At 44.2% G+C, this 13345-nt stretch overlaps 1 protein-coding gene across 1 annotated transcript in view; it reads right to left on the reverse strand.

Annotated features, from left to right (window-relative positions):
- Positions 1 to 5801: 5801 nt before the first annotated feature.
- tmprss2 (transmembrane serine protease 2) overlaps positions 5802 to 13345 on the reverse strand; it is a 66849-nt gene continuing 59305 nt past the window's right edge. The window contains exons 10-12 of the mRNA XM_033033494.1: positions 9316 to 9452; positions 7365 to 7517; positions 5802 to 5951 (exon numbers count right to left, since the gene is read on the reverse strand). Of these exons, the coding sequence (XP_032889385.1) occupies positions 5802 to 5951; positions 7365 to 7517; positions 9316 to 9452 (440 nt within the window). The remainder of the gene's footprint in view (positions 5952 to 7364; positions 7518 to 9315; positions 9453 to 13345) is intronic.

The following is a 13345-nucleotide window of genomic DNA, read 5'->3' on the forward strand; positions in this document are numbered from 1 at the left end:
TTGGTTCCGCGGTGGGAGCGATCCCAGGCAAGGAATCAGCTCCAATGTTAAGTCCACGCCCCGCGGTGGGGCTCACGACAGTCCGAGGAGGCTTCCAGCTCCAGCAATGGAAGGCCGCAGAGCCTGGAGAATGTGATCCGAAAAATAATCACATCTCCGGCAACGTAGGAACTTGAAAAAAGATTCCCCCGATCCCCTTCCCCGTCCCCCCCACATAAAACAAACCAAAGAACATTAAAACAAAACTTCTAACAAACTAAAAAATGACAAAAAGAGTGAAAAGACAAACAGGGGTGCCATCTCCCCGCGGCCACGCTTACTCGCTTTTGTTTACTATCGGCATACGCATTGAACCAGGCCCTTCGGCCAACCGAGTCCACTCCAACCAGCGACCATCCCATACACTAGCACCATACTACACACTCTGAACAAATTTGCAATTTACAGAACCCAATGAATGTACAATCCTGCATGTCTTTTGAGCGTGGGTGGAAACCAGAGCACCCGGAGAAAACCCACAGTCACAGGGAGAACATACAAATTCCGTGCAGACCATCACCCGTAGTCAGGATCGAACCTGGGTCTCTGGCGCTGTAAGGCAGCAGCTATGCCTCCCCTGCACATTCCACACTAATGCACATTCATTTAATTGTGGAAAGTGATTACACCCAAGGGCAGATGCACTTGCACCACATTTGGTGACCAAAGATATATATTTCACCCTTCGAGTTCTAACTCGTGGCAATTGATCTGACGCGAGACAAAGCTGAAGAACATTTGTGTTATAATTTTGGAAGAAAGTAAAATTCACCTCATCAAGTTCTCATCATCCTTGTTCTTCCCCGAGATCTCAAATTTGTTTAGGCGGCTCTGTTCATGCTTCCTCTTTAGAGTTGATGACTCAAGATTCCGAACAGCCACTGACCCTTAGTTTTGTCCACATCTTGGGTCATTTTCTGTGGCCCATATAAAAGATCAAGCGCAGTTTTGCATTGTATTTCAATTCCTTCAAGTTCAAGAATGAGGAAGGGGTGCCACAATTGTGTAGAGACTCAGTCCTAGAGAAACACCATTAGACCGACTCGATCGCTGAATGCATTCAGGTTTGGTCACTGTATTTAAGGAAGAGAGTGCTCTAGGCGTGGAAATAAGGCTGCACTAATGATTCACCAAACTTAAAGATGAGACCAGAAGAACTGGTACCTCACAGCTCCAGCGGCCTAGGTTCAATCCTGACCTATCTCTGTGGCATTTGCACAATTCCGCTCTGACTGCTTGGTTTATCCGATTACCTCGCGCTGTAAACAGCAATGAGATAAATGGCCAAAGATTTAATTTTAGATACACAGTGGAAACAGGCCCTTTGGCCCATCGAGCCCACGTCGACCAATAATCACCCGTACACTAGTTGCATCCAACACACTGGGGACAATTTACAGAAGCTGAATAATTGTAATTAATCTTTTAGCCAAGTATGTAAGAACATACAAAGAATTTGATTTGCCACACAGTCATACCAAAGAAGTAACAAGACACACAACAACATAAAAATCAATATAAACATTCCCCACAGCGTACTGTGATGGAAGACAATAACATATTATCTTCTTCCCTCCTTTTCTCCCGTGGTCGGGGCAGTCAAACTATCCACAGTCTGGGCAGTCGTAGCTCCTGCAGTTGGAGCTACGACAAGTCCCCCCCCCCTCCACACATAATACAAAACTAAAGATACACTAAAACATACATTTAACAACAGGCAAAGAACAACAAAAGAAGAAAAGGATGAGACAGACTCGGCGACGCTGCCATCGTATGGTGCCACAGGGTGGTATTACAATTAATATATAAACCTGCATGTCTTTGGAATGTGGGAGGGAACCAAGTTCGTTCAAGTGAGTTTATTGTCATGTGTCCCTGATAGGACAATGAAATTATTGCTTTGCTTCAGCACACAGAACATAGTAGGCATTTACTACAAAACAGATAAGTGTGTCCATATACCATAATATAAATATATACACACATGAATAAATAAACTGATAAAGTGCAAATAACAGAAAATGGGTTATTAATAATCAGAGTTTTGTCCGAGCCAGGTTTAATAGCCTGATGGATGTGGGGAAGTAGCTATTCCTGAACCTGGTTGTTGCAATCTTCAGGCTCCTGTACCTTCTCCCTGAAGGTAGCAGGGAGATGAGTGTGTGGCCAGGATGGTGTGGGTCTTTGATGATACTGCCAGCCTTTTTGAGGCAGCGACTGCGATAAATCCCCTAGATGGAAGGAAGGTCACAGCCGAAGATGGACTGGGCAGTGTTTACTACTTTTTGTAGTCTTTTTCTCTCCAGGGCGCTCAAATTGCCGAACCAAGCCATGATGCAGCCGGTCAGCATGCTCTCTACTGTGCACCTGTAGAAGTTAGAGAGAGTCTTCCTTGATAAACCGACTCTCCGTAATCTTCTCAGGAAGTAGAGGAGCTGATGGTCACTGGGAGAACGTCCAAAGTCCGTACAAACAGCACCCGAGGTCAGGATTGAACCCGGGTCTCTGGCACTGTAAGACAGCAACTCTAGCACTGTGATTCTGTGAAGTGAGTTTTGAGGTAAATTTCAGTTGGAACAACAGGATATTGCCCCTTTTATTTCATTTAAAATTGTGTTCTGGGATGTCAATCTGAGAGATAAAATGGGATAGACACTAAATGCTGGAAGTCTAAAAAGGTCTCAACCCGTAATGTCACCCATTCCTTCTCTCCAGAGACGCTGCCTGGCCCGCTGAGTTACTCCAGCATTTTGTGTCTTATCTTTGGTTTAAACCACCATCTGCAGTTCCTTCGCACACAGATCAAATGAGATGTTAGTTTAACATCAAAAAGGTGCCAACTATAACATTGCTACAACATGGTTTTCAGGCATCTAATAGGATTTGAAACTACAGATGATTGATTCAGAAGCGAATGTCTCACCAGTTGAACTGCCTGTAAGACCAGCTTTCTCTGGCAATAGAAAGCACAGAGGCGGCAGCAATATGAAGAAAACCTCCAGTGCCTCCACAATCATAAGGAAAGTAAATGTGCAGCAGGTTTACCTAAAGGCTTTCACATTTAAAATGTTCCATGGATTTTCTTAAAAGTCACGGGTTTGTTTAAAATTTGTAAATTTCTTCAGGGCAATCGTTTTGCTCCAGGTAACGAAAAATACAGGAAGAATAGAAGTAAACTTAAGAACAAAAGTCAAGAATAATTAACATTGGTTCACAGGACGTCATTTACCTGGTCATTGACATACAGTATTATTTTGCAACCAGCCAACACTTCCTACAGACAGATAAAGTAACTTAATCAGACAGCAACAATTTAGACCACAGGGCACTCCATATTTTAAGCTTTGATTCTTCCTTGTTCAATCCCATGCACTTTGAGTTTGACCTAAGACTTATTAGACTAAACTAGCCACTGAACGGTCATGAGGCATTGCAAGATGCACACTATCACTTTAAACAGATGAATGTCATTGAGTCTCTCAGCATGGCACGCCACTTGGAATTTGATCGTCTCGGGTAAATGTGAAGATTCTGGTTTACTTTTAGGAAAATCCTCCAGCCTGGCACTGCAATTTGGCTTGTGTTTGGCGAATCTGTCCAACCACCAAAAGAAGAGCGTGTGTCATGAGGGAAGCGGGAGGGATTTGTTGTGTGCCTTGCCTGTCCGAGACACGTGCCCAAAATTTCCCGTCGTCATCGTTGCTTCTGGAATTAGATAATCACGTGAAAAGCTCAATGAATGCAGGCACTATAAAGACATTAAAATCAACACTTCTATCGACCCATGTGCACTATAGTTTCAGAATATGGAAGGGAAGCACGCTCATTTTGGAAAAGAGTCATGTTAGACCACGGTGGAGCAGCGGTCGTGGTCCCAGGTTCGATCCTGACTACGGGTGCTGTCTGTACTGAGTTTGTACCATTCTCCCCGTGACCGCGTGGGTTTTTGTCCGGGTGCTCTGGTTCCCTCCAGCATTCCAAAGTAGGTTAATTGGCTTCAATAAAAATTGTAAATTGTTCCCAATGTGTAGGATAGTGCTAGCATACGAGGATCGCTGGTCAGTGCAGGCTCCGTGGACCGAAGGGCCTGTTTCCACGCTGTGTCTCTAAACTAAACTAGACTAAAACAGAAAATCCATGATAAACACAGCAAATGGGGCAGCGACTGGGAATGCTTAACAGAACTGACCAGTTCTGATGAAAAATTATTGACTTTAATAAATTAAAGCTGATTCTCTCACTATAGAAGTTACAAGATCTGCTGCGACTGAGGGGTAACGTTTTCACATAGAAGGTTATGGGTATATGGAACGAACTCCGAGATGTCTGACGAAGGGTCTCGACCCAAAACGTCATCCAATCCTTCTCTCCAGAGATGCTGCCTGTCCCGCTGAGTTACTCCACCATTTTGTGTCGAGCTCCCAGAGGAGGCAGGTACCATAACAACATTTAAAATACATTAGATACAAAATGCTGGAGTAACTCTGGGACAGGCTCCTGGAGAGAAGGAATGGGTGACGTTTCGAGTCGAGGCCCTTCTTCAGATTGAGAGTCAGGGGAAAGGGAGACATAGAGATATGAAAGGATAAGGTGTGAAAATGAGAGATCAAACGGAGCGGAGTTCAAGGAAAATGTAGAATGGATCATTGTTAGCTGAGGAGAAGTTGACAACGAGGCATACAATCAGTAAAATATAATCAGGAGGGCAGTGAAACTAGTTGGAGAACGAGGATGGGGGAGGGATGGAGAGAGAGGGAAAGCAAAGGTTACTTGAAGTTAGAGAAGTCAATATTCATACCGCTGGGTTGTAAGCTGCCCAAGCATTCAGCAGGTACATGGATCGAAGAGGTTGAGAGGAAGATGGGCTAAATATGGGCAGACAGGACGAATATAGATGGGCATCTTGATTGGCAAGAGCAAGTGAGCCGAAACGCCTGTATGACTCTGACTATCTATGACCGAATACTCCAGAATTGCACGCAATGATGTTTTGGTGCAGTTAAATGGAACTGCAGTCCAATTTCCATATAGTCAATTCTCAACATATCTCAGGGAAGTAGCGTTTTATCCCCAACACCCCAACTCTATTGCCGACCTGAGGTCAAATCACCATCTCTACCAAAGCAATTGTGCTCAGTTTTTGCTTTCTGGATTTTCAACATTGTGGGGCTTGGCATTAGGACAGCGTTAGATGTGTAAAATGTTTCCTCTATTCCCACTTTCACACTTCATCTTGTCAAATATGCTGGCAACATTCAATGCCTGCTCTCAAAAGTAATCGGGAGAATGGAGATGATACCCATGGAGCTACATCGTTGTTCGAGGAGCTTTTTAATTTAGTTTTGTGACCCAATTCACAGAACTACCTGAATTTTTAACATATTGTGTAAAAATATTATATAAATCATACCAGAAACTCGTCAAGAACAAAACCTGCACATTTTAAAGATGTATGAGAAAAACCTCAAATTTTTGGAGTAGTAATTGCCCAATCAATACATGTTTGACATTGAGGTCAGACGCAAATTGACCAATTCCGCGGCTTGTTTTATGGTCGCTAGGCAGCGAGGATGCTGGGATCATGGCTGCCTCCTCATTACATCAATAGCAATAGCAAGGTTTCCAAAGAATAAAGGTAATGTTAACCTTGCTGATCATTTTTTTTTTCATTTGATTTATCTTTATAATGTTATAATGTGTACTGGTAAATAAAAATGATAAATAACAAATGTAGAGCTAGGGTTAGGATTAGTGTCAGTCTGTCAGTCTGTCGGTCGGTCGGGCTGTCGGGTCGTCGGGTCGCCAGTCGGTGGGTAGCGTTGGGCCACCGGGAGGCAAGCCTTGGGCCGAGCCTCCGCCGGGTGGTGAGCGTTGGGCCGTGCCTCCGGTGAGTGAGCAAGGAGTCGGTCAGGCTGTCGGCCGGTGTTGCAGCAAGCGAGCGGGCGGTCTGACGGAGCCGGCGCTATGGTGGTGCTGAAGGTGGCCCGGGCGGCGTGCAGGGCAGTGCTGCTCCCCACCATCACCACCAGAAGGGCAAGATGGCCAAGGTGGACGTGCTGCGGGGCCACACGTATGGAGCCCGCAGCCGGTCCCAAAGCGGCTCCAGCTCCAGCCGTGGGCAGCTCTGGAAGGGGGGCGAGTTAGGGTTAGGGTTTGGCATTTTCCTGGGTTAGGGTTAGACATTTTCCTGCCTTAGCCCTTCCCCCAGCCTGGCACTGCCCCAGTCCCACTATGGCCGTGACCCTCACTCTGCACACAGGCAGTCAGTGGGGTTCAATAAACGGGGGAACCCACAGGAACTGCCCTGACCTATTAATTAGGTTGGTTCAGGAGGACCTCTGCGGCAGCCTCATAAAAAAAAACACAATTATATTCATCATATTATTTTTATATAATATAATTATACATAATTATATATGATTACAATCATATTCATGTCATATATATATATAGATATATATGGTATAATAATATATGGTTTAAAGAGATTGCAACACGGAAATAGGCTCCCCATGGTATAATATGGGCATTGGACACTAAATAGCGCTTACTTTTCCGATCTCATTTTCTAATTAGTTTAATTAATTAATGTGCAACTTTTGGCACTGACGAGTTATGACTTCCTTCTCAATTATATTTTATCTAAATCTGTGCAAAATTTCATGTAGTTCCGAGACATGGGTCACGAAAGTTGATTTCTAAACACGTTTTTGATGCTCGGCCCACAGCCTATCACCATGTTATAGAAAAGATGTTGTCTAGCTGGAAAAGGTGCAGAGTTGGTTTACGGGGTTATTGCCAGGACTCAAAGGCCTGAGCTAGAGGAGAGGTTGAGCAAGCTAACACTCTATTCCTTTGAGCACAGGAGGATGTGGGGTGACCTTATATAGGTGTACAAAATCATGCATGGAATAGAACGGGTAGACACACAGAGTCTCTTGCCCAGAGCAGGGGAACCGAGAACCAGAGGAGGTGATGAGGAAAACATTTAATAGGAATCTGAGGGGCAACTTTTTCACACAAAGGATGGTGAGTGTATAGAACGAGCTGCTGAAGGACATGGATAGGACACGTTTAGAGGGATATGGACCAAACGCAGGCAGGTGGGACTAGTGTAGATGGACACAAAATGCTGGAGTAACTCAGTGGGACAGGCAGCATCTCTGGAGAGAAGGAATGGGTGACGTTTCGTGTCAAGACCCTCCTTCACACGGATGGGACATGGTGACCAGTATGGGCAAGTTGGGCCGAAGGGCCTGTTTCCACACTGTAAGACTCTATGGCTCTAAAACAAACCTGTCCCAAATTGGCTGTTGTGCACTTGCCTTCATCTGCAGGTAAATCCAGTCGACCACCGTTGACATTTTGGTGTATACCCCTGGTTTCCCAGATCTTGCACATCCGTAGCCCCAGCTTGTAGTACCTACTAACCACCAGAGGGAGTTCTGGTTGACAGCTAGGGGCCCACCACTGTCGCCCTGTTGCAAACAAACAAAGACAAATGCTTAGGAAGGAACTGCAGATGCTGGTTTAAACCGAGGATAGGCACAAAAAGCTGGAGTATCTCAGCGGGTCAGACCCTTCGAGCCAGCTCCGCCGTTGACTGTGATCATGGCTATTCACCCACATTCCTGCCTTCTCACCATATCTCCTGACTCCGCTATCTTTAAGAGCTCTATCTGCTGCTCGACCCAAAACGTCAACTATTCCTTTTCTCTAGAGATGCTGCCTGACCCGCTGAGTTGCTCCAGCTTTTTGTGTCCATTTTCATAGACAAAAGGTTGCTGACTTTGGAATAGATGAATTCAGTTGCTAACAGCTGTGCTTTATGTTCTCAATACTGACCTCAACTACAGTATATCAGGCAATCAGCATTCCATGTATTGACTTCACTTTGATAACTGGTCAGCATTTACATACCCCATCAACCTATCCCCACCCTTAAACCACCCTGTATACTCAAGAGTCAAGACTGTTTAATTGTCGCATGAACCAAGAACAGAACGATGAAATTCTTACTTGCTGGCGCTTTACAACCATATAAAAATATATTATTAAAAATAATCGGTTATCCCGTTTTGTCACATAATCTCTCCTCGTCTCCACTTTTGTACAGATCTTCCCCGTGCTTCGCTCCTTCCCACCCACCCGACCCCATCTCCCCTTTCTCCTCCTCTTATAACTTATTCCTACTTTTGCCCAGGTTTGATGAGATGTCAACTGTTTTTTTCTCTCCACTGACTTTGACTGACCCGACCAGCATTTCCCATTCCTATTTCAGATTTCTCGCAGCTGCGGTATTTTGGTTTCGTTTAACGGAGTAATAACTGAAGGGATAAAACCACTTGCTGTTCCCAAAAGGAGTGAAGCCTGTTAAGGTGGACACATCCCTCTGCTTCATCCCAAAGAAACAGGTGTTAGGTTCGACAGCAAAGACTGGCAGCTCTGGCCGTGCGGCTGTGAAACTTTACATTCTCACATCCGGCCTCTTTGAGCATCCTGAGCTGAAAACGACAGCTCATGATTTATACCTCACGCAAGGCCAGCGGCATAATCAAGGATGAGTCGCACCCTGGCCACTTCCCCTTCTCCCCTCTCCCATCAGGCAAAAGGTATAGAAGTGTGAAAACGCTCACCACCAGATTCAGGGATAGTTTCTTCCCAGCTGTTATCAGGCAACTGAATCATCCCACCACAACTAGAGAGCAGTTCTGATCTGCTATCTACCTCATTGGAGACCCTCGGACTATCTTTGATCAGAATTTACTGGCTTTACCTGGCACTAATGTTATTCCCTCATCATGTATCTGTACACTGTGAATGGATCAATAGTAATCATGGATTGTCTTTCCACTGACTGATTAACACGCAACAAATCCTTTTCACTGTACATGTGACAATAAACTAGACTAAACTATATGTGGGAAGGAACTGCTGGTTTACACCGAAGATAGACACAAAAAAAAAACCTAAAGAAGGGTCTCGATCCAAACCATCACCCATTCCTTCTATCCAAAGATGCTGCTTGTCCCACTGAGTTACTCCATCATTTTGTGTCTATCTAAACTAAACTATGATGGGTTGTGTTCCCTCTGCTGGTTTGGAGAACCAGGAATGAGAAATGTCTGAAGAAGGGTTTTAGCCCGAAACGTTGCCTAATTCCTTCGCTCCATAGATGCTGCTGCACCCGCTGAGTTTCTCCAGCATTTTTGTGTACCTATGAGAAATGACCTGCTTGTTTGCAAATTACAACTTTCCAATTTTTTATTCCAATACCTGACACGCATCAAATCCACCTTCATGGAAACCAGCACAGATCATACGGGGGAAGAGTTCCGAATAGTAATGGTCTCGACATATTTGGGTGTTAATCAGTGGTATCGCGACCTTCCGTAGAACTTCAGATATCTTACCTGAGGAAATAAAAATAGCGACATAAAAGTCCAATCAATTGTCTGTACGGAGTTTGTACGTTCTCCCCGTGACTTGCGTGGGTTTTCTCCGAGATCTTCGGTTTCCTCCCACACTCCAAAGACGTACAGGTTTGTAGGTTTGCAGGTTAGTAAATGTAAAATTGTCCCTGCTGTGTGTGTGGGATAGCCTTAGTGTGCGGGGAACGCTGGTCGGCGCGAACTCGGTGGGCCGAAGGGCCTGTTTCCGCGCTGTATCTCTAAACTAAACTAAACAGTTCCATTTATAGAATTAAAAAGTCATAAGGGTCCTGTCTTGGCCAGCGCTATCCCATCAATCTCAAGCTTCCTGCTCCTAAACCCCATTACACAGCAAAAAACAAACATTCTTGCAAGATAGCAATACGTTAAGCAGCTAGACACGAGATGGTCAGCGGGCAGAGGAGATTGTGCAAGGGGGAGTAGTCTTCCTTTATTTCCAATGGTGTTCTTTTACCTGGTGGTGGTTTTACTTTATGCTTTGGTCACCATGTTATAGGAAAGATGTTGTCAAGCAGAAAAAGGTGCAGAGAAGATTTATGAAGATGTTGCCAGGACTCGAGGGCCTGAGCTACAGGGAGAGGTTGAGCAGGCTAGGACTTTATTCCTTCGAGCGCAGGAGGATGAAGGGTGATCATATAGAGGTGTACAAAATCATGAGAGGAATAGATCGGGTAGATGCACAGAGTCTCTTGCCCAGAGTAGGTGAATCGAGGACCAGAGGACATAGGTTTAAGGGGAAGGGGAATCTGAGGGGTAACTTATTCACACAAGGGTTGGTGGGTGTATGGAAAAAGCTGCCAGAGGAGGTAGTTGAGGCTGAAACTATCCCATCGTTTAAGAAACGGTTAGACAGGTACATCGATAGGACAGGTTTGGAGTGATATAGGCCAAACGGAGGTAGGTGGGACTAGTGTAGATGTGACATGTTGGTCGACATCGGCAAGTTGGGCCGAAGGGCCTGTTTCCACCCTGTATCACTCTATGACTCTAGGACGAAAGAGGAAGGAAGCCGAGCATGGACTCTGAAGAGCAGAGAACACAAAGGAAAATATGTTCCAAATTATGAGATGAATGGGCAGTGTTAGTGGGAAGTGACTCTCCAGGAGAAGGAAAGCAGGAATCCAGATTGAAGATAATTGAGCAGTCTATTGTGACCAATTTTAAGCACCATATCTGAGGAAGGATGTGCTGGCTCTGGAGAGGGTCCAGAGGAGGTTTACAAGAATGATTCCAGGAATGAGTAGATTAACCTATGATGAGCATTTGTCAGCACGGGGCCTGTACTCACTTGAGTTTAGAAGAATGAGGGGGGGATCCTCATTGAAACATACAGAATAGTGAAAGGCTTGGATATAGTGGATGTGGAGAGGATGTTTCCACTAGTGGGAGAGTGGAGGATCAGAGGTCATAGCCTCAGAATTAAAGGATGTTCCTTTAGGAAGGAGATGAGGAGGAATTTCTTTAGTCGGTGGTAAATCTGTGGAATTCTTTGCCACAGAAGGCTGTAGAGGCCAAATCAATGGATATTTTTAAGGCAGAGATAGATTCTCGATTAGGATGTCAGGGGTTATGGGGGCAAGGCAGGAGAATGGGGTTAGTAGACGAGATAGATGAGCATTGATTGAATGGCGGAGTAGGCTTGATGGGCTGAATGGCCTAATTCTGCTCCTACCACGTGACCTTATGAAAGGACAAAGACCAGAAATGATAAAGTAAAAAAGTTAATGCTTCACTTTTAAAGAGAGGTGTTTTTTATTTAGAAAGTAATGTCAAATTTATTGTCATATGCACAAGTCTGATGAGGTACATGAATAATGGAAATCTTGCTTGCTGCAGCATCACAGGCACGGAGACTCAGACAAACACAAAGAGAGAATTTCTGAAGTGTTCAAAAGAACGCTGGAGGATGTAACTTTACTAAAAATGTTAGAGGAATATGGGAAAATGTGCAGAAGGGTTGAGTGAACCAGATGTTCTTTCAAATAGCTGGTACAGGAAAAATGGGATGAAGGCCTTGTTTCTGTGCACGATGACATATATACGATTCCTTCTACAATCTACAAAATAACGTGAAATACTGATCAACAAAGAGCGCTATCCTTTCATTTACCAATAACTCATAAAAACATAGAAAATAGGTGCAGGAGTAGGCCATTCAGCCCTTTGAGATAGCACCACCATTTAATATGATCATGGCTGATCATCCAAAATCAGTACCCCGTTCCTGCTTTCTCCCCATACCCCATGATTCCGTTAACCCTAAGAGCTATATCCAAATCTCTCTTGAATACATCCAGTGAATTGGCCTCCACTGCCTTCTGTGGCAGATAATTCAACAGATTCACAACTCTCTGGGTGAAAATGTTTTTCCTCATCTCAGTCCTAAATGGCCTACCCCTTATTCTTAAAACTGTGACCCGCGGGTTCTGGACACCCCCAGAACATCGGGACCATTTTTCCTGCATTTAGCCTGTCCAATCCCTTAAGAATTTGATATGTTTCTATAAGATACCCTCTCATCCTTTCATAAGTTGCAATGCCTTGAGGTGCCACAGGGCAGTGTGAGCATCTGGAATAACAGAAGGGTTTCGGCCCGAAACGTTGCCTATTTCCTTCGCTCCATAGATGCTGCTGCACCCGCTGAGTTTCTCCAGCTTTTTTGTGTACCTGGAATAACAGAAGGCTTAGTACACTGCGAGATGTTTTCTTCGTGCAGTAAGAGGGTTGGCTTGTTGGCATGTAAAAATCATAATGCAAGCAGTACTTTACAAAAATCTGCACAACTCATCTAGCAGAGTTCCGTGGGTTTCATCACTTCAATGGGTCTACAAGGGGTTGGCAGAGTCAGGGCCGAACAGCCTCCTTCTGTGCTACAATAATTTAAACTTTGGTCAGAGATTGGAACGTCAAGAGAAGTAACCTATAGACCAAGGGTTCCCAACCTGGGGTAAATTTACCCCCAGGGGTAATTTTCACCTACCCAGGGGATATATTTTACCTACCCTGGGGGTAAATTTGTTGATTCTGGATCTGTACATATTTTTTCTCATTGACTGACTGTGTTTGGTTCTGGTATACTGGTATCTGTTCATCGTTAGTTGTTCATAAATAAGTGAAGTAAATTGTTATGTGCTATTAAAGTTGCCTGGGGTAAACGGGACAAAAAAAGGTTGGGAACCCCTGCTATAGACAATATGCAGGTCATGTCATGGTTTTGATCAGCTGGCTGGAGTCATAGAGTCACGCAGCGTGGAAACAGGCCCTTCTGCCCAACTTGCCCAGACTGACCAACATGTCTCATCTACACTGTGAGTAGAAGGGAACTGCAGATGCTGGTTTAAACCGAAGAGAGACACAAAAAGGTGGAGTAGCTCAGCGGGACAGGCAGCATCTCTGGACAGAAGGAATGGGTGACGTTTCAGGGCGAGACCTTTCTTCAGACTGGTTAGGGATAAGGGATACGAGAGATATAGACGATGATGTGGAGCGATAAAGAACAATGAATGAAAGATATGCTAAAAAGTAATGTCGATAAAGGTATGCAAAAACATGCTTCCTTTATCATGGTTACCATCTTGTATATCTTTTATTTATTTATTTATTTATTATTTAAATGCTGTGATTGAAAATTATTAAATATTAAAAATGTATATTAAAAATATATAAATATAATGCATAAATTAAAGAAAAGTAATAATAATTCTAAATAAACATTTTACTTGAGCAGTTACCACTGCATGATGTGGACTAGGAACGTAGCAATTATTCATTGTATGATGTGTACTAGGAAGGTAGCAATAATAAAGCATGAAAGTGCCCCATCTCCTGGGTGAAGTTCAGAACATAGTTTATAA

Source organism: Amblyraja radiata, chromosome 14 (genome assembly GCF_010909765.2).
Source record: "Amblyraja radiata isolate CabotCenter1 chromosome 14, sAmbRad1.1.pri, whole genome shotgun sequence".
Lineage (NCBI taxonomy): Eukaryota > Metazoa > Chordata > Chondrichthyes > Rajiformes > Rajidae > Amblyraja > Amblyraja radiata.